The sequence below is a fragment of the Limanda limanda genome, chromosome 20, assembly GCF_963576545.1.
Source record: "Limanda limanda chromosome 20, fLimLim1.1, whole genome shotgun sequence".
NCBI lineage: Eukaryota > Metazoa > Chordata > Actinopteri > Pleuronectiformes > Pleuronectidae > Limanda > Limanda limanda.
The window spans coordinates 8,802,418-8,824,920 of NC_083655.1; the positions used below are offsets into that span (position 1 = coordinate 8,802,418).

A 22,503-nucleotide genomic window follows, 5' to 3' on the forward strand; every position below is an offset into this window, starting at 1 on the left:
TTTATTGCAAAGCTGAATTTTGATTGTCTTTTGCTGCTTGAATATGTTTTAAATCTGAATTTCTGTTCAATACGAGTCTTTATATAACACAAGAACAACAATTTGTCAGACATACCTGCAGCTCTGTTGAATGAGCTTCATTCTTTCATTTTGCATTGGTACTAAATCATACCTTCAATTCTGTATTTATCATATTTAGCCATTTAAACTGTTAGTTTTTGCATTAATTCCAACATTTTCGTCACATTAAGAGAAATTTCCAATTTGTGTTCTATATTTCTATCAACCGTTTATACTTTCAGCTTTTATTTATCTATATTTTTTATTATTCTTATATATTTACTATCCATTACTTTTAGCTAACTGTTTTAAATACACATACCACACTCTTAGCTAATGATTCAAACCACTTCATTCATATTAGTGAAATATTTTAACCGTTTAATCTATATTTACTACTATTTATGTCGTACAACTAAATGGTTAATGCTAGCAAAAAAAAGACATACCTTCAGGTAGATATATTCGTCCTTTAAATGTAAACAAAATACTACTTTCAGCTTTGTGTAATTATACACTTGATTTTGCTTCACTACAGATTTCCTGGTTCTGAAGTGCACTGCTGGAAATGTCTCCCTGCAGCAATTAACTGAATCCTAACTTTTATTTCAGGGACGTGAGCGTGCACACAAACCGCTTCACAACAACATGGAACACAGCTCTGCAGGGATCCTGGATGACTTTGCTGTTGAGTGAAGAATTGGTAACACCGGACGAGTGACGCTTCCATCTTCCGTCCACTAACCATGGGAAGTGCCGAGGAAATGCACGGGTGGACAGTAACGATGAGCGCGCCGGGAGTTCTGGCTGTAGTGACGTTCTTTTCCATGCTTCCTGGCGGAGTGCTGAGCGATATGAGATGCACTCAGGGTCTGGAAACCCAACAATTTGCCCCGGGCTCCGCTCATCTGCACCGACGCCTGAAGAGAGGCTGGATCTGGAAACAGCTGTTTGTCCCAGAGGAGGATCCCACTCCTCGTGTTATTGGCCAGGTGCTGCTTCAGATTGAATGTCCTCCATGTCCTTGATGTGGTACTTCACTTTGAAAAAAAATCGTGTTTTCCTCAGTGCCACAGGAAACCGTGTTTAAAGAATAAAGCTTTTGTGTGTGTCCCCCCCCCCCCCCTCTCTTTCTACAGCTCAAATCTGATTCCGACCGAGGCGAGTTTTCTATCAAGTACATACTATCAGGGGAAGGCGCTGGAGATGTGTTTGAGATAGATGAGTATTCTGGGGAGATCCGGACCCTGAAGAAGCTTGATCGTGAGGAGAAGGCTTTTTACATCCTTCAGGCCCAGGCTATCAACAGGAGGTCCAACCAGCCCGAGGAGCCCCAGTCGGAGTTTATCATCCAGGTGCAGGACATCAATGACAACGTCCCCCAGTTCCAGAATGAACCATATGTGTCCAGCATCCCCGAGATGTGTCCAACTGGTATGTCTGAGAGGAAAGTTTCCCTTTAACAGCTGCAAGCCGAACATAAAAGCATGCAGAGTCAAATCTAAAGCTTCAGTTCCACCAGAATCCCCCAAAACACAGAGGGATATCTGTCTATTAGATTTCTACCTTCACCCCAGTCCAGCAAAGACGAACAAAATTGAATTTGCGGCACACGGCAGTAAAAAAATGACATGTTTAAATATTCAACAGCGACATGTCCTTCCAACGTCCTGGTCTCCGAATAATCCACAGGCCGGGCTCGGTGTAAACAGCTTTCAGTGGAACTAAAGCCTGGATGAATAAACGGTCCTGAGTAGAACCCGTTCACAGGAAGGTCTGTGATTTACCGAGAGCATTTCACTTTCATTTTCTCATTTTGATAAGATGTGGCGCTCTTGATTTTTTTTTTACAGTCAAGCTAACGTCGGTCATAAGTCAACAACTTTAGTTTGGACTTATCCTGACACTAGTTAGATGAGATGTCATGAAATTTAGTGCAGAAATGACTGTTCCTAGGCTTTGACTGTTGTAGTAAGATATGGTTTAAGCACAAAATGTCTTCTTTTAAGATTTAATGTCCTTCAGAGTTATTCATGGAAACAACTTATTTTCTTCTGGGGAGATAAAACCTGTTTTATTTCCGTTATTATCCTCATACTTTTAAAATATACAATCCCTTACCTTAAATCTTGACTGAAGATAATAATCTAAAGGTTATATGAATGTCTGTCATCTGTCCCCGTTCAGGAAGTCAAAAGTATTAGATTCCCTCTCCTCTGTGGCTCGGATGCCTTTATGGCTAAATGTCTTAAATAACGTTATTATAACCACTGCCCTTTTCATACCACAAACATTACCATTTCAATTTATATGTAATCTGCTTTCGCGGCATTATACATCTCACTTGTAATAAATCATAATGCATTTGACTCAGATAGAGAGAGCGAGAGGGGAAGGCTGGAGCGCGGGCGAGTGAGAATCAGAAACACTGCAGTAAATCCCTGGCTGTGTGAGAGACACAGCTCCCTCTGGGAACCGAAAGAAAATGAGATAGACAAGAGACAGGGAGAGAAAGGGAGAGAGAGAGAGATACTGTACGGGGCAAGGTGAAGAGAAGGATATGGTCAGCGGAGAAGAGGGGGAGTAAATGGGAGAGATAGGGAGGTGAAACCGCATCAGAGTGTGAAGGAGAGAAACAAGGGTCAGGTGGAAATAGAGACGGAGATATCGCTACGGGGGCTGAAGAGGTTGTCACACACACCTGCACCGCCATCGCTGCTCCACCCCCCCACACTCCCTCTCCCTCCTTTGTCAACATCCCTCTCCGGTCCCCCCCCCCCCCTGCGCCAGACAGACAAACCCTGCGGGACTGTGGCATAATCACTTTATTTCCCCGTGGACTGGAACTGCAGCCTGAGCTAACTCCGACTGTGTGCCCCCCCCCCTCACTCCACAGGGACCACGGTGGCCCAGGTGACAGCCACAGATGCCGATGATCCCCTGTTCGGAAACAACGCCAAGCTCATCTACTCCATCCTGCAGGGGGAGCCCTACTTCTCCGTGGAGCCGAAGACGGGTAGCTCCGATATGCATGCACGAATCTCTCAAAAGAAAAACACAGCTTAGGTTATTTAGAGGACACAATAGATTTGATTGTGCAGGAATAAAGTTTAGATTTAATATAAGTTCAGAAATATTTCCAATATGTGGTTATTGGGATTAAATGAAATCTCTCTCGTCTTTCTGCTTCGTCTCAAGTTGGAAAGTTTTTCCCCCGACGACTTAATCTCTAACAATAACTGTTGACAAATTTTCATCTTCTTTTATTTGCGGCTAAAATAAGACTCAATATAAGTCATTACAGCCTCTCAGGAAATTGGCGTGTGCACATTTGCAGAGTTTTCTCGTGCGGTCCAGAGGTCAGTTCCTGCTCCTCCCACACACATTGTGGACCTGAACTATGCAAAAGTTGTGGGGGGGGGCCATTCCTGACACAAATCTGACCTTTTAAGGGAGACACTTGTTGAGTTGTAGTTTAGCTCGTGGCTTCAGTTAACCTTGAGGAAGAGGAGGTATTCTATTGTCAACAAATCCCATGGGTCTAAAATCAGAAAAGAAAAACGATCCTACTCACAAATATTGTTTGTGTACTTAGAGTCTGAGAAACACTGTACAACTGAAATTGATTATTTCTTTTACCATAAAACTTTACTGTTTAACAAAGCTGAATTACAATCTTTCATTAAGTAAAACTACACATCCGTGTCCTGTCTGCCATTTACAATATGGACCAATGTTCTTGGACTGACGAATATAAAAACATTTGAAACGCAGACAAACAAGTTGTTGCGTTTGATATTTTTCTGGTAAAACTAAAGAAAATCGCACCTTTTATCTTTGGAAAAAGAAAAACAGATGGTTTTCAGTATTGCCATTTGTCATACACGACAAGTTACATATACATATTGTGTCACAAGCTGTGGAGAACCAACCTAAACACAAGATTCTGTAGATGAATCAATGATCGAAACAAAGGCTTACAAAGGAAAAATTGCATAAATGTTCCAGGTCGATTCAGTTCTCTTGATTCAAATTGCTCGTCTGTTTACTGCTGCCCACTTTCGCCAGACGGACGGAGCATTAACTCATCTGAAAGCCCTCTTGATATTTCTTTTTGCACTGATTAAATTTGCAGACTCGAAGTTTATCGTGCTGCAGTTTTTTATTATACACAAAGCTCAGCTCTCCCGGAGACTTCTCCAGGCAGAGTTTGTTTACTTACATCAGATCCACCCACAGTTCTGTTTAATGTCGTCCTAATGATGCTGATTCCTCGCTCGTCTTCCTCCTCTTCCTCTGTCTGGCTCGTCCACCTGCAGGGACTGTGGTGACGTCCTGGCCGAACATGGACCGGGAAGCCAGGGAGACGTACCTGGTGGTGGTGCAGGTGAAGGACATGCTGGGCCTGAGCGGCGGCTACTCCACCTCCACCACCGTTACCGTCAGCCTGACTGATGTCAACGACAATGGACCCACGTTCCAGCACCGTGAGTCACAGTAACACAGACACACACACAGACACACAGACACACACACAGACACACTCAGGGAATCAATATACAAAGAGTCTCAGACTGCGAGGACATGTTTAATATGATACCTGAGAGGTATTTATTTGATCAAGCCGGTTCGGGGGGGGGGGGGCGGTTCTGCGATGCCGGCACAACACCCGACTTTGCACATCTCGTTATTGAGCCGGCAGTCAAAATTAAAAGGACAAAGCCGAAAGGAAAAGAGAGACAGAGCGAGCGAGAGAGAGGGAGGGAGCGGAGGAGACGGGGATGTTGTGTGCACGTGCACACGCATGAATTTAATCATTCACACATGATAGGACATTTGTCATGACCTTTGGAAACAAACCTGGCCCCCCCCCTCAGCGATAAACCTCACCCAACGAATGCCCGGGGGAAGAAATCAATTCTGTAGAAATGAGACAGAGGACGATTCTTTTAACTCTTAATGTCACATTCACATTTATTGCAGGTGCGACTGTATCACCAGGATTCTGTGCTCAGTCAAAAAGACCTAATACATATTGTATGGCCTCTGTTTTGTCACATATTTGCAAATTACTATCAGCAGGAGATTTGTTTCTTTCCCCCCCGGTCGCCTGTTGAGTTCCTCCGAGTTGCAGCCGCCGTCCGACCGGAGCGGCTCAACTACACAATCACATGTTCTCATCTTCTTATTAGAGTCCGGCCGGGATTACGTGGACTCGCCAACAACTTATCTGTGACTTGCACAGTTTGACCCTTCGCCACAATGTTCCTCGTTCTTATCACTTTACCCACGAGCGAACTCTCTTGACTAGTTGCTAACAACTTACTGTCCAGCTCTGTAGGCGACGTTTTAATGATGAAACTTTTAGATTTGTTATTTTTTTCTCCAGAATCATTATGCACTGGAAACATTTGCCTTCACACATTTCTTTGTAATATTCCACTAAGGCTCACGGTGTCGTTATGAATGATTTGCTTCTCCAGACCTCTACACCTTCGCCGTCCCTGAGAACGCGGCCGTGGGAACCACAGTGGGCAGGATCATGGCGGAAGATGGAGATGTTGGCATCAACGCCAGAATGACCTACACCCTGGATGACGACCTGGAGGAGAGCGCCACCTTCATCATCCAAACAGACCCAGTGACGCAGGAGGGGGTGGTTCTGCTCGCCCAGGTGAATATCTCTCTCCTCTATACGTTTATTATTTTTATTATCAATTCACTTAATATTCATTTTTAATCTAACGCCTTAAGCAGTATTGTAGAATTAATTGTGTAGCTGAGCACACACTTTATCTATATGGGGTTTAAGTTGTAATTATTGTTACAGACTCAAACGCATACAAAGCGAACAAATCATTACAACTGATAAGCTGTAGGACGACACAGACACACACACACACACACACACACACACACACACACACACACACACACAAACACACACACACACAGATGAATGCATATTATTTATGTAAGCCTTCAGATTTAGAGACTAATTCATATTCATATATATCCAAAGCAAATCGATAATACAAAAGACAACAATAAAAGAAAGTCAATATAATTATAGATAAATAATCAACACTAAAATATGAGCGAACCAAAAAAGATGACGATAAATAAAATGTAATTAATAAAACTAAAAGCAAGACTAAATAGGTGGGTGTACATTTTCAGCTCCTGAGATTCTAAGCTCTTTAGGTTTTTTTTAAGAGGACAACAAGAGGATTTGAGGAGTTCCCTCTTCATATATAAACTAATAAAAGAACTGTTGACCCTTAAACCCCAAAACAGCACAACGGCTGAAGTTTTGAGGACCAAACGAAATGTCCTCACTTTCCCAGAAGGTCCCTGTGAGGTCTTATGGTCTAACCGGTCCTCATGAAGATAGAAGTACCAGTACACACACACACAGGCAGCTGGCAGACATAACCACAGGAGCAGAAACAAGATACAACTCAGGCTAAAAAATAAAATAAAATAAAATCCTGGCACACACACCCAATAACCACGCACACCTGGCAGAAACTGGCGTCTCCTCTCCCGGTCGCGCTCATATAGGAGCTTAGTCTCGGCCCATATGCACGATAAAGAGCCATATGCTGCTGTAGGAGGGAGCAGGAGAACAAACAGTGTAAGCAGCTTATTGCCAATGAGGGAATATCAGCTCTGAGATTACTTAATTACTGTCTAATGATTCAGTCGGTTTTGTTTGGTGGAAAATGTGGCGAGGCGTGTGGGGGGATGTCGTCACTGAGGCCGTGACGCCGGTTCGGACCGAGAGCCGAGACGAGCGTTAGCACCGATGAAGAGGATGGAGAGGATGAAGAGGATGAAGAGGATGAAGAGGATGAAGAGGATGAAGAGGACCTGCAGGAAATGATTCTAGGAAAAACTGTTCATTTTTTTAAACTGCTGTGCCAACGCTGCTTCCACAGCCGGAGAGCAGTGGCTGCTGGGAGGTTCGTCAGCACTTCAGCAAGCAGCTGAAAACTCTGCAGGTCGATGTGGAGAGTGTCCGCGAGAAACTGCAGCTGAAGCGACATTTTACTATTTTTAAAGGGCGTTATTCAAATATTAAGCAACGTGAATCCAATCATATAAATGTATGTGTATAAAACTGTGATTAAATAACCCTGAGCTCCAAGTGGGCGGACTCAAGGCCGGGCACCATACACACGTGTGGTTAGAGGTTATAAAAGTCCTAAATTGGTGTTTTATTTAGATGAGACGACTCAAATAGAAAATATGGATGAATGCAAGTTCTCCCTCACATTTCTATTGCACCTCTGCCTCCTGCTTCTTCACCTCCAGTGTTCCTCTCACGGGAGATTTCAGTTTAGATGCCGTGATAATGAAATAAAAAGAGGGAAACATCCCTGGCTGTGTCTCTGAATCAGTTTGGGAATGCAGTAATGGTCTGCGTGCTGTTTTCTTATTACAAGCATCATAATGCTAAAGGAAAACACAGCATTATTTAAGTGCACGCTCACAGCTGGCAGCTTATTGACACCGACGGAACGATTTGAACGCCCTGTCTGAGTCGTGTCCAGCTCTCTGTGGAATAATCGTCTGTCTCAGGCGGAAGTTATCGAAGAAAATGATACAATCTGTTTGTCTGTGAGCGTATTTGATGATTTGTCAGGGTGTTGTCTGCTTAAAAACAGCCACTGTATTCAAAATACCTCTTTCCCTCACAGCCTTTGGACTACGAAACAAAGAGGCGCTTCGTGATGGCGGCTGAGGCCGTCAACGACCACGTGGACCCTCGCTTTCTGGATCTGGACGGGTTCATGGACAGGACGACGCTGAAGGTCATCGTGCAGGACGTGGACGAGCCGCCCGTCTTCCTCTCGCCGGTCTACGAGTGGAAGGTTCCGGAAAATGCCGCCGTGGGAACCGTGCTCGGCGGCGTCAACGCCCGGGACACGGACACAGTCGGCAACGCCATCAGGTAATGCTGAGTCTGTCCAGAAGAATGGCGTGTGCCACCCAGCTGCCAGTGCGATAATGACGAGGTAGATAACCAGGCTGGTGGGGTGGGGGGGGCGGGAGGAACGTCCCCAGACAGCCTGGGCCGAGACAGCTTCCTGCATGGGGTGAAAAATCATTCCATTTCAAATAGTGTTACTGCCTCGGTGCATCCATTTTTACCCTTGATCTCTGGATACCCTGTACATGGTCATATTTATCTCATATTACTTTAGTAGGAAATGAGCCCTGCTGAATAAATCATCACGATTTTTTCTTTTTTTCTTATACCTCACAGGCTTTTCTATCTATTGCCGTGGTATTATCACAAAGCGACGTGACTAGGACGTGGGAATGTAATAAAGCACCGTACCAGGCGGCATATGGAATTGAGATTTGTAGTCATTTGCAAGTGGGGCACGTTGCCGAGGAGGCAGCAGCACTACCGGTGCCTGTAGTCCATCTCGCTGGAGCTTAAGAGTGGCAGGTGCTGCAGATCATCCTCAGCCTGGCGTCTATTACTGTCCCTTTGGTGACAGTGTCTCATTGATTAATAAATTCAGCCTGACATTTTAGGGGTTTCCACACTTCTAGTAAATATGATTAAGTTTGCTTTGGTCAAATTGGCTCATTCTCTGTGTTGTTATCGGCAAAGTGGCTCGAAGAGATGACTCATTATTGAATGTTTTTTTTATTCCTGGATACACTAACTCACCGTGGTATTATAATCACGGACATTAACAAGTGTTAAAGTGTGTGTCGGCGTGAAAGACGTGTGCAATGACAAGCAAATATTACTTCCATGAAGAATCCTGTTTGTTCGGTCGTATGGTTTTTATTATTTTTGCATTTAAATACAAATCAGGCCCTCGCTCGTCTCCCATTATCACAGGAGAAGTCACGGGGACGTGTGTGTTCTCAAAACAGCTGCACCACCTGTAAGAAGAACTATTATTCACTGCTCCTGTTCCTCCAGGCGATGTTTACAGCGGCTCCTCGTTATTAAATTGCATTTCCTCACTCATGACAAATAGAAAAGAGTCTGAGGCCAGATTAAAAATAATATTCAATTAAAGTAACTGTAATAAATACACACAGTCGTGTCTTTGCCGTCTGTGTGCGATGCTTTGTTTTGACGGTGTTGTTGATGCTGTCACACCAGCTTGGGTGTGTGTGTGTGCGTGTGTGTGTGTGCACCCTCTTTGTTGGATATCTGTCAACAAATTAAAAAATTGAGCAGTTTGCCTAATTAATCTCCCTGTGGCATCGCAGTGTTTTGTTTGCCCAGAAAACAACCTTGACTGCTAAATGTTTGTCTCTGTGATTTTCTTTTTTTTCCAGATATTCAGTTGACAAAAGGAGCGACGGCACAAAAGCTTTCAGAATAGACCCAAACAATGGAACCATTACTGTCGCTCGAGCTTTGGACCGGGAGACGACCGACTGGCACAATGTGACGGTCGTAGCCAAGGAAACATGTGAGGAGCATTTCACATCTTGATCTGTGATTCATCCTGAATAAGGATTATTAGAGGATTGGATTGTTTTTGTCGGCAGGCGATCAATTTATTCAGAAGCAAAACATTTTAGATTCTGAAATATCATCCAATATTTATATAGATTTATATTTATGGTGTAATCAAAACAAAGAAATGTAATTAAGTCTTGATATGTTACAGTTCAACCATAAACTGTATCCTTAATAACTGCTAAATAAAAGAAAAACACTAATACAATCAAATATATACAACACCACTTAAGAAATTATGAAAATAAACCTAATTTAGCTACGTACAATATAAATAGAAATGCAACACAAACATCTTATGCATTTCTTTAAAATGGAAGCATTACCATTTACTGTACCACATGTTCATCCACACATATATGGTGTTTTCATAGGTATAAATAAGAAGCACAAGTATATGAATATATAGAAATGATAAATATATACAATAATTCAATAATAATTGGTTGAATAAGAACATTCATGATTAAATAATTGAAATTATAAACCAAAACTAAACGATACCTAGTTGAAGAAGCAAATTAATGAAGAAGTTATTGAAAAGTAAACTAACAGTGATGAATAACCAGTTGTTAACCCACAGTTAATGAATAAATGGTTAAAGTAACTTGTTGTAGACTCCACAAATGTTTACTCTTCTTTTACGTGGATGATATCAACTTTTAATTAAAAGTGTTTGTTTAAAATCCGCTCACCAGAACAGATTGATTTTAACAAAACATTTAAAAGTCCACAGAAGGACTTCCTGTGTCTTTACTGTTCAACATCTCATTTGGAACAAAGCCGTAAAACGTCAAAAGTCCTTTTCCCCCCCCTGTGTGTTTGCAAACGTCATGATTCAAGAGGAAACATTTATCTGTCTTAAGTCTTATTCCTGACAGAGATTCTTACAAAGCGTTTATGAGACCCGCTGCCCGGTGGACCTCCAGTAAATGTCTATCTTCTCTTCTGCAGCCCAGAACCATTTATCCTCCTCGGTGGTGGTGTTCATCAAAGTGCTGGACATAAACGACAACGTGCCAAGGCTTGCAAGAGATTACCAGCCATATATCTGTGAGGGGACACAGGCAGGAGAAGTATGTATATATTATGATATACTGATGTTTAGGATTTACTGTGTGGCCGTGACGGTATAGGCTCTCTTACTATGTTATATCATATTGCATCAAATAACATTATTATTCCTCATCTTTTCACACAAGTACTCAGGTGGTTTAGCCATTGTACCTGAATGAGTCACCTTCAGTCATATAAATATCTAGACTTCCGAGAACCGTGTATATGTGATATACTGCTTTTTCTTATATCTCCGGTAATGTATCTTTTATCTCTCAGCTCATTCAGCTGCTCGGCGCTGTCGATTCGGACGAGCCTGTGGAGGGACACCACTTCTACTTCTCCATGGTCCCCGAGAAGCACATCAATCCCAACTTCACCATCCGAGATAATCAAGGTTATATTTGCTCACATAATAAGGCACACACATAATACTCTCTGTAGCTTTATATATACCATTTCCCCATGATCCCGGTTCAGAGTTGTGCGTGTGGTAGCAGCTTGGTGCCGAACAGTGTTAAAGCCCCCAAAAAAGCTTCTTCTCCCAGACGGACTCGGGTCTGAATTGTAGAACCTGATCCTGAATTCCAATGCAACCTGACCCAGACTGCTTCTGAATGACACGTTGCAATCGCCTCATCTTACCTGTCACCTCTCAGATGCTAGCCGCCGCATTTAGCCAGCCTGTTGTCAGGGGTGCGAGTTCAGGTTAAAGAAAAGAATAAATCGAAATGGCACATTGAAAACTAGCCGTGCGTGAGAGAGAAAAAGAGAGAGAGAGAGAGAGAGAGAGTGATGGTGAAAATGTGTCCTCAAGGACAAATGGTGTGTCTGACATAGTGTGTTTCATGCCGTGTGAATCAAGCGCGAGGCCAGTGTTTGTAGATTTTTCCCTGAAACAGCTGCTCGCGGGGACAAAGTCACACGGCAACACCAAACATGTTCATTTAGAGCAAAACCCGTCGTGAGAATTCGGAGTTAAGAGGTGAGCTGAAATCATAACATCAAGCTCAGCACCAGAGGACCTGAAAAATTAATTGGACAACAAGACTGGGCAGTGGATCAGCATTTTGAAACACACACACGCAGACCAGGCAGCGGAATCTCTCACACAGACACATCGCTATGTCCATGTTCGTGAGCTGAGGACCTTAAATTTGACTCTTATGTAAGTCTCACTTTATATTCCTGTTTAGGTGAAAGGATCTAATGGCAGAAACTGAATATAGAATAATCCTTGTGATGTTTTCATTAGTTTGTAATTATCTTCATATTTAAATACTTTATTATACTTAACTAAACTGTATTTACATAGTGAGCTAGTCCTCTCTACGGAGGCCACCATGTTTTTTTTTACAGTAGCCCAGACTACAGGCAAGGGTTGCACAGCTGCAACATGCAACTTCACCACTAGATGTCACTAAACCCTACACACTGAACCTTTAATGGAATATTGCAATATTTAGGGGAATATACGTTTGTTTGCTTTTGAAGTTAGATCTTTAGCTGAGAGCTGAATCCAATCTAAATACAACCTGTTATTAAGTAAGTTTGAGCTTCTACTTCAAGACAAATCCAGGCTATTAAAGAACTAATTTAAACCAAACTTATAGGGAAAATGAGCACAAACAAAAATCATCGTGAAGAGATCTACATAAAATGACAGAGAGCATCTTTGATGAAAATGTATTTGATGTCTCTTCCTGATATGTGTAGATTTTCTGAGTGTGAATCTGAATGAATCCTGTGTGTTTGGAGCTGTTTTTGGACGCGGCTGTGGTTTCTGAGGCTGACAGCCTTTCGAGTAAGCAAATTGAAAGTGTGTTCGCCTCAGAATCAGTGGGTAGTCGACCCTCTTTCAGATTCCATAATGAAAAAAGGCTGACAAATTGAACAAACTGTGTTGTCGGAGTTTGTTGGAATGTATAGGTTGAAATGAAATGCATGCAGGTGCAGTGTACGGGTGGTTAGCCAGGCAGGCACAGCAGTCCAGTCAGCAACTAGGAAATGAATAATGAATCAAGAAGGAGCACTTTTAATAAAAACACATTTCCATATGCCTCAAGGCATATTCGACTCCCCAAAAGTTTTTGTTCTGTGCCTTAATAAAGTCTCACAGGTGCAGCCAAACCTGAAGCAGATTTTCTAGATTTACTTTTGTACACAGTGAGAATTACATTTGACAAGGTGCCGCGGCCGTCCACGGAGCTGGGATTGTGTTTTAAATCCCATTACGTGTGTCACTTCACTTGTTATTCATCTTATTTTTCAATTCCCCCGCAAAATCAGCACTCACACGCCAAGGGGTGGTGTTCATTTCTAAAGAAAGCTGAAAAGTGCACCTCTCCTTCTCGGTTTCAGACAACACAGCCGGCATCGTGGCGCGCAGGAGCACGTTCACCCGGAAGGATCGAACCCAGTACCTCCTTCCCGTGGTGGTGGCGGACAGCGGCTCCCCAGCTCTCTCCAGCACCAGCACCTTGACCATCAGCGTGTGCAGCTGCCAGCCGGCAGGACACTGTCCCACGGGGGGGGTGGAGGCGCTCGCTCTGTCCATGGGGCTCAGCCTGCAAACCCTGCTAGGGCTCCTGGTCTGTCTGGTCACGCTCACAGGTAAACGTCATGTGTCTGTAACTGTCTCCGGCTGCTGCATCAGAACATGATGATCGTTCATATGAAGACAGTTTTGTCTCTTGTGAATCTTTATCCTCTCACATCAGAGTCATTTCGTCTTGAAGATTGAAATTGAATTGAGAAAAATGAAAAAGCAGCTCGAGCTAGAAGATTAGTTCTAAATGCGAAGAGGTTATCAGACAGAAATATACATCAATAAATGAGGTTGTGAGCTAGATAATTAAAGATTGAGTTTTTAAAACATATTATCTTTATAGTTTTCCCTTAAACTCCAATTAGTTGATTGAAACCTAAGAGCTTTTTATCTTTTAACTCCAGCAGTTGTTTAAATAATTCAAAACTTAATATATTCCACTCGTAGTTTTTATCTTTCACCGAAATGATTTAACTCCTGTTCTATACATTTACAAGTGATTCTTATTTCTTTTTTACACTCCACCACGGATGTTATGTTTTCTTGAAACTTGGTGGAAGTTTGGATTCAGATAAAAAAGGGCGAATCCAGTGAACTGGATTATGTAAAACTTATTGAAAGGTTATCATGAAATTTGGTGCAGATCTGGATCATAGGTCAGATCCTGGAATTGTGTTTCTCTCTCTGTTAAATTCAACATTTCCTCAGAGAATAATGAGTGAAACTTGATGAAAACACATATTTAGGGGGTTGAAATCAATGAGTCTCTGCAGTTTAATGCGGATCCAAGTAAAAGTCTTGATCTAGTGCATTTAAATGTGGTTTATAGGACTGTAGAAGGAGTTTAAACCCATGACTGCCATTACCATGTAGCTGAGAAATGTGATGTGGCCTCAGCTCTGAGGCTTGTTGTAATGGAAGGTAACTGTCGGGCCTGCGGTGAGTGTGAGTGCTCTCCACTGAGTTCACTCCTAGTTCATCTTGTCAGGTGTATTTTTAAGTTTTTCTGAAACCATTTTACTGCGATGATGTTATAGAAAAACAGGAACTTTGACTCATAATTCATCAGAAATAATGAACCTTTGGGAGCAGAAGAAATCTCCCTTTAGAAATGTTGTGTAGTCAGACCTCCATCAGCTGCCCCCCCTCCCCCAGGGCCCTGAGGCTGGGAGCAATTTGTGTAAGTGTAAAAAGGCCAAGGTACGCCGGGCTGTGGCTCACTGGAAAAACCAATAAAATCCCTCTAAGGAGGAGAATTTGTATTTACAGAGTTATTATAGATTAAAGAACTGGAGATATGTGATTCCAGAGGAAACTTCACTGATATTTTGCTTTTCCAGCGGATCTGTTGAGCTAGAGCAGTTCCACCTCACCTCAATTTCGGCAAGTATATAAACATGTGCTTAACAGCGGGGTTTTTTCATTAACAAATCTGCACTTTGATGTGAATCCCCCTTTTTTTTATGTTTTTACTCACCGGTGTGCCTTTAACACGTACTATTAAAATGCTGAAAGCTTGCAGAGCAATGATGTCAGGTAATGAGCGTAGTGGTTGCAATACATCAGTAGCACTGCCATCCTGGGACGCTGATGGGTTTGCATAGTGAAAAGCTTTATTATGACCTCGGCTGCTTTGTGTCCTCCCTCTGCCCATCACATGAAAGATTAATGACGATGCCTGCTATGCTAACACTCTGTCGGATGAGAACAACACCCGGTGAAAACACGACAGGAACAATAAACACTCATTCAGCTTTCGGTGCCACATGGAGCTGATACAATAATTTCCTCCTTTGTGTGAGACCTGAGATTAAAAAAAGATAAATTATGGCATAATTTGGCTTCGATTTGATTTTGTTCGCACCCACAAGTTGTCACGGAAAAAACAAATCTGGCTGCTATTATCATTAGTGCACTTTTACATTGTGCGTGCACGCTCCATCAGGCACCCTCCATGCTCTTTCCCCGCCGCGCTCATGCCCTGGTGTTTAACTATAATGATCTCCCGCTGGGTTGTGTCTGCAGTGCTGTCAATTCTAATGCTGATGGTGAGGAGACACAGGCGGAAGCAGCAGGAGGCGCAGGATGTGGAGGTGAAGGAGCTGGAGCTGCCGGAGACGGTGTCTCAGAAGGTGCTGTACTACGGAGAACGCGGGGGTGGCGGAGTGGGTCTCGACTTCTGCCCGCCCGCCGTTCCCCTGCGCCACCACTCCCACAGGCGGAGGGAGAGGCGGCTGCGGAGGGAGGACGTCAGGGCCAGCATCCGCATGTCCCTGAGGGAGTCGCACCTCATCGGGCCGGAGGACGACGTCTTCAGGCAGTTTATTATGGACAGGATGGCGGAGGCGGATCGAGACCCTCACGTCCCCCCGTACGACTGCCTCAGGATCTACGCTTACGAGGGGTCGGGGTCTCCGGCGGGATCCCTGAGCTCACTGGAGTCGGCTGCTTTGGAGATTGTACCCGAGCAGGCGGCTTGTAGCACCAGGCCCTACGTAGTGAGGCTCACCCCTTGGTATGGGGGAGGAGAGGAGGACACCATCTTCTGAGAGGTTCTTCTTCAGGGGGAGCAGTTTGACCTTTTGTGAAAGATGCTTATTATCAAGACAGTGCAAAGCTACAGTCGGCAGGTGTATGTCTATGGAGGCGCTTGTGCTAACCAACTGTTGTATTTTACAAAATGTCAAACCATGCCTTTAAAGATAGAATCAAGACGTACATATAAAACACTATTGTTGCCATGTTTTTCTCACTTTCTGTAACTGTTCAAATACAGATTACATGAAGTGGGCTGAACCTTTTCTCTCTGGACTCTGCAACAATCAAATCCCATCCACTGTACGCGACCAAATACCAAATATCGATAGCTAGAAGCGATATCACAGATATTACATTCATGAGACCAGTGGCTATATTTTTCCTGACGATTGACCCTTTTCACGGCCGTGCAAATAATGACTGTGCTCCTTAAGAGCAGCACAAGTGGAAGCAGCATGATGTGGCTCCGCTGCTGAAAAGCCTCTCGACAAAGAGGTCAAAGGTGCAAGGCTGGATCATATAGGTTTGAACTATATTTCACAGAATGCGGCTCGAATAATTTCTGCTAAAGCGATGACACATTACCTGCTGTAAAAGCAGAAATAATTGGCTGGTGAGAGAATCCAGGAGACGAGGAGAGTTTGTTTAGTGGGAAAGACGGACGATTGTTGTCAGATATTCACTCTCCGATATTTAACTTGTAGCTGCACTACCACATTCAACAGCTGGTGTAGATTTATAGTTTTGTAATGAGCAGGTCGCATCCTGTAGGTTTTTGACCTGTTGCCGGTGGATACGAGGTTGTTGAGCACAGCGGTTGTTTGCAGCTTGAAAACCAAACCAAATGTTATTGTTGTAAAATATTATTGATGCCCGCAGCTTTAACCTGGGACTTAAACGTGACCAGACTTTACTCAAAAAAAGGTGGAAGATGGGACATAATTTTTTCATATTTGTTTCATTGTGGTTTACAACAAGAAAACTTCACTTCCTTTTGCCTCTAGGAACATTTCCTTTCTATGATTTCTATGTTTGCTTGTTACGCCCAGACTGAGTCCGTGCACATTTGTCGAGGTCGTATTAAAAACTAGAACGTAACTCGTAGAGAGCTCAACGTCCACCAAGGCCCAACAGTCGCCTTGAATTCAATCAACTCAAACCAAATCACACACACACTCATAGATATCAGTCTTTTTAATCTGCCAGTTTCTTTTTCTTCGAGATTGATGTATTAATCCTTTAGAAATCGGCGAAAATGTCAAACATCCAATCTTGATGGATCTTGAAAAATGTTGATGCAAAAGTTAATTTATATCAAGACAAATATTACACAACTGTCATTGACATGAAAGTGTTAAAAGGTGTAAAAGATTTGCAGTTATTACAGTATTGTTATTACAGTATTGTGTTTAATACCTGTTATTTGTAATATTATTAAGTTCTCATAATGCTGTTTTATATGTTTGGCTCATAACAGTCTGTACTCTATATGCTTTTGTATTTTTACACTATAAAATTATTTATATTAATGGAAACTGCCGACATATTTTTCTAAATGGAGAATTTCTTGGATTTCTCATCAGTCTCATCCGGACAGAAATGAAAGGTTACATAAGAGACGTGTATCTATTAAATATCAAGTGTTTAACATGTATTATGCTGTATGATAAGACTCTCGGCTCTCTGTCGAGTCACCAGGGAGCCCATCAGCCAATCAGCGGCAGAGAGAGGGCGTACGGCTGGCGAGGAAAAAGTAAGGTTGCGAGAGGAGACGAAGTTAGTGGAGCATTGATTTGAAATGTATGAAGAAAGTGAAACTCTTGAGAATGCTCATGATATACTGTACAGCTTTCTTTTTTACAGTATTATTGGCAAACGCTGCATGCTCACTGTCAGTGGCGTGGGCGGCAGCTCGCGGGTTGACTGGAGGTAATTGCATGGTGATCAGGTTCCGTGCCCCTTCACCCTCTCATCCGCTAATTGGGCTGTTTGCCGTCTGCGAAGGTCATTGTTTGGACCGGAGAGGAAATAGTTCTCAGCGAAGAAAAGCACACAAACCTATTTGGAAAGTAGCTGTAATACCTCGAGTCAGGAAACAATGTGAGAGAAGCAAACTAATTGCTGGAATCGTTTTCTGCTTTTTCCTCCTTTCCTGCGTTTGTTACTCGTGTGAGTTGGCAGCCCATCTCAGCAGGACGGTTTCCAGCAACTCAAACAGCCTCCTCTGCTGTAAACAATCCATCCAGACGCTGCTTTTCAGAGGAAATCATTGTCTCACAATTGCTTCTAAAGACGCAGGTGTTCACGGAAATATATGCCCTTTATTTTTTAAAGCCCTTTCAAACCAGACTCCGCGGTCCAACATGTCTGACGTGGGCTCTGCCCATGAAGGCTCTGTTATAATTCCCTCTTCAATAGAACCTTAATGTCAAAAGTCATTCAGCTCCTGGTGTCATTTAACCTTCTGAATTTCTGTCATTACCCATGGTGCATATCACGGGCAATTTAACCTAATAGCTCTTTTCTTTGTGTAATTATACCCATTACGGCAATGTAAGAGGTTTCAACCCGTCAACTGTCTCCGTCCTCTGTGCTCTCCCCACACAGGTTATACATTCAGGTCTTCTTTTCAGACGCGGTGCCAGAGCCATCGTCGAGCGCCACAATGCTCACTGGAGGGTCTTTGAGAGAGAGAGCCTCTCGTCTGGCAGACACCGGTGCTGATTGAATAGATGCCTGAAAGGATTCTGAGAGCCATTTAAGAAAAAAAAGAAGAAAGAAAGAAAGAAAGAATCATTTGCAACATATATGCCTTTAGGTCTGGCTGAAGAGGGATCGAATCATTCATGTGCAATTCGGCAACATAATTGTATCTGCATGATTTTCTGAGCATCACAATAGTGTGTGTGTGTGTCTGTCTGTGTGTGTGTGTAACAACTGTCATCCAGCGAAGCTCATTGACGGATGGTTGAACGCCTACATTACATCTATGGACATTACGTGTGGAGCGCACACATCTTAAATCGAGAATGTAGAATGTAAGTGAGAGCATCGCACTGAAAAAGAGACAAAATGAAATTCACTCAGACAGACAGCATGCATACCAAATAGTCGGCTTTTGGAATTTATTCATTATTTTACTCGGATTCACAAAGGAGATGCAAGAACTGCTCACGCTGGGAAAAAAAGTCTAGATCCTGTGGAAGAATGTGGATTTTTTTCTTTACTTACCGTAGTTTTTAAATTATGGGATCACAGCCTGACCCTAAACCCGTAATCTGAGGATCTCTTATTCATCATGTATGTTCAACCTGTAATGGGAATCAGTTCAATAGTCCAAAGAGGTTTCTAAGAAAAAGTCAAAAATGTCATCCTGGTGGTAGCTCAAGAAGAAATGTCATACAAGACAGAAAATATGTGAGAAGTCTTCAGAAATTCATTTTGGGTTTTAAAAATGATCTTCACGGTTTGATGGATGACTGATGTTGCAAGAGGGGGAACCTTGAATGGCGGATTACATTGGCACACAGCAACAACAATTCAAAATTCTACAATCGACTAATTACAGTAGACTAGAACGATGATCTGAAACACAGAACGAAGCCCTTTGCCCTACAGCTTCATTTTGCCTGGGGCCCTCAAAGTTCCTTGAACGTTCCTGCCAAGGATTCCTTATTCATCACCTGGGAACCATTCATTTTCAAAATGTAATAGAAATCCATTCACGTTATGGTTACGGTAGGAATCATTTCCTCAGGTCCACGAATGTCTCTGCAGAATTCAGCCAATAATGGGAGAGATATTTCAGTCTGGACTGAAGAAGTGGACGAAGCTAATGACTCACAGACCAACGGGGCCAGAATTTAGATTCCACAGATTTATTTAATGACACTGAGTTGTGCTGATTTGGGTTTTATCTTTTATTTGATGGGAACTTGTTGTTTTATTGACGCTGAGGATCAGAGGGTTTGTCTTTATCATAACTTTCCTGCTATAACAGAATCAATCTGTTCTGACTGAGATCAAACATTCCTGAAATACTTCACTCATTTACATGCAGGCCTATTTCAAGCTGTTAAGTACTCATATTAGAAAAAATAATCAAATTCATTATTCGAGTTGATCCTTGATCATGATCCACAAATGAAAGACAGACACTGATAATACCTTCAATACCTGGAATGTGAATTAGTCCCCGAGACTCCTGCAGATAATCAGAAACCTGGATCATGTCAGATCCATGCAGGGATATGAATAACCAGCGTGCTTAAGTTCCATGTCTGATCCCAGATATATATAGAAAACTGAAACCTGCATTAGTGGTGATAGGTACATCAATGTGTGTTTAAAGGTTAAATTCATACAAGATGATGATGAGGTGACAAAGACCAGAAGTTGGAAAAAAGCTGAAATAAAGTCAAATATGACGACATTATTACAACAATTACACAATATTCTGATGAAAACATGAATCCCTACACAAACACAGATGGATGTTTGACCCGAGGCACCGGATGAGACCAAAAGTAGTTTCTCACATTGTGTGTGTGGGCTTGAAAAAAAGCTCAAGAGGGGTCATTTGTCAGAAGTGAAGCTTTTGAACAAACCACAGGTGTGTTTCCAGCACCTGAACTTCCCCCAGGGAGCCGGAATCTCTGAGAGAATTCAGCTCCTCAACCTGCTTCTCCACCAGAGGAGCCAGGGGAGGTTTTCCCTCCACAGAACAGAACAGAGGTTTCATGATCAACCGTAGAATATCTGCTTTGTTGTTCAGTTTTGTAGAAACCGTGCTCGGTACGTTTGGCTCTGCAGTGGAAATTGGCAAAGTTCCTGGATATTATTTATTAGTTAAAACAATTTTGCTGAAAATCTTCGAGAAACCAGTGATATAAAGTACCCGACTATATTTACTGATGTACTGCTAAGGTACTTTTACCTTTACAGTCCTACTCCATTGCACCTCTGAGGAAAATACTGTACACTAAATATATGTATTTGTTAGATTTAGAGGGTTATTCTGCAGGAATCCAGGGAGAAACTCAACTGAAAGTACATGTTGACGTTTTTATTATCTGTACTGTTACGACACCACATCACAGAATAAAGGTTCAGAGTTTAAAGACTTAACTCTGAACCACACGACTGGAACAAACTGAAAAACAAGTTAGAGACTCTCTCTGAAGGACTTTTGACTTATTGGCAATTTTTTTATACATTTGTGAATGTTTTAATTAGTTTGTCTGTCTGTGTGATATCTGCTTTGTGCGCCTTCTTGATCTCAAAGAATCATAAACTGAGTCTTAATAATTAATCACCACAGCCCCCAAAGTCTGAAAAGAGTGTATTTTTCATTTAATTTCCATGTTGCTGTCTTGTTCTCACACGACCTTCTGTATATATCTTGTGCAAATGTATTTTTATCTTGTACTTTAGAAGAGAAGTTAAATCTTCTTAAATATGTGATTGGAGTTTAAGTTAATTGTTGGAAGAAACAATATAAAAAGTCAAAAGCCTTTATTGTCATTATATTGTACAGAAGACAGTGAAATGAAGAGTGCTTCTCCTGGTTGGTGCATTAAAGAGATAAAGAGTTAAAAAGAACGCGTTACCCTCAACAGTTAAAACAACCTTATATAGATGTAAAATGTAATATTCTGCTTTATCAGTGTTAAAAATAACTGCATATAAGACCCCATATGTCTTTCATCTGATGTCTGCTGTTAGATTCAATCTGATGTCTGCATGACCAGGAGAGAGAATCTGAGGATATGTCCTAACGATGTGGACAAAGCGCCTGAACGTCACAATAAACAATATATTAATCCGTAGTCACGAAAGTATTAAAAGAAAACAGTCGACTCAAAGTTGCACGTCTGATCCCTTTCACAGAACCCGGCTGTTATCGCCACAGCGTGAGTGCTGGAGTCAAATCTGACAGCAAATGTGTTAAAAGATTATGCAAACGTTAATATTTCAGGATTTACAGAATACATTTCCTGCGAGTTATTTCATGTGAGACTTCAATATTCTGTTCCATTAATGAGCTTCCCTCTTGTTGCTGTGAGGTTTTGGCAATCGTCACACTTTGGAATTAAAACTTAGGAAAGTCGTTTGGTAGCTTGTAAACAGCGGATTGGTGACTGGTCTGGTTTGGGTTGTTTATTAGATATCTGCAATTATTTAAGGGTTTTTGGGTCCTGTGAATTACCGACATCTCTGATGATCTGATCAGATTTCACTTCCTTGTTCTAAATGCAAAATAAACCCCATTATTGCTCTTTGCAAAAACCAAAAGGGACATTCGTTGATATTGTTGTCACGGTAATAATGTCTAAGTTGTGAGAGCTGTGAGAGAGACACTTGAGAAACGGCCCTCAGCATATAAAATAATTTCCAAGTGGGTTAGTAGATGTGTTTTGTATAGAAACTGTGTATTTACCCTTTAGGTGAAGCATCTCCAGTATTATATAGCACTGATGATGCAGGCTAAGTGTAGGACGACATCTCTAACTGACTTGAAATGAGAGCAAGGCAGAGCGGGCTGGCATGTGATTGCAGAGTTAGTGAGCCTGGTGCTAATCACCAATCATCATCATGACTCCAACATAAAACGAGCATTAAAAAACGTGCCCTTCCATCTCCTCTGACGAATCAGACTGAAAATCACACAGGCTCATAGAGACTCAACCAGCGGGTTCCATGAGAGATTTGCAGTGGATGGCAGAGAGGTCAACATTTGATTGAAGCCTCAGCGCCATCACAGTCATTATCAATGTGACATATGCTCTCCACTTGTTGC

General features: G+C 42.3%; 1 protein-coding gene across 1 annotated transcript; it reads left to right on the plus strand.

Annotated features, from left to right (window-relative positions):
- The first annotated feature begins 806 nt into the window (after positions 1–806).
- On the plus strand, positions 807–15,715 carry cdh19 (cadherin 19, type 2). The gene is made up of 11 exons (XM_061093889.1): positions 807–1,052; positions 1,200–1,494; positions 2,957–3,076; positions 4,380–4,547; positions 5,544–5,734; positions 7,764–8,017; positions 9,376–9,512; positions 10,517–10,638; positions 10,898–11,015; positions 12,980–13,231; positions 15,192–15,715. Exons 1-11 carry the CDS (start codon positions 807–809, stop codon positions 15,713–15,715), a joined length of 2,427 nt encoding a protein of 808 aa, XP_060949872.1.
- Positions 15,716–22,503: the final 6,788 nt, after the last annotated feature.

Excerpts from the sequence above, each read along its gene's own strand:
- cdh19 (XM_061093889.1), top strand. The coding sequence starts at position 807 with ATGGGAAGTGCCGAGGAAATGCACGGGTGGACAGTAACGATGAGCGCG. Across the intron at positions 4,548-5,543 it reads TGGACCCACGTTCCAGCACC|ACCTCTACACCTTCGCCGTC; the intron begins GTGAGTCACAGT and ends TTGCTTCTCCAG. Across the intron at positions 11,016-12,979 it reads CACCATCCGAGATAATCAAG|ACAACACAGCCGGCATCGTG; the intron begins GTTATATTTGCT and ends TCTCGGTTTCAG.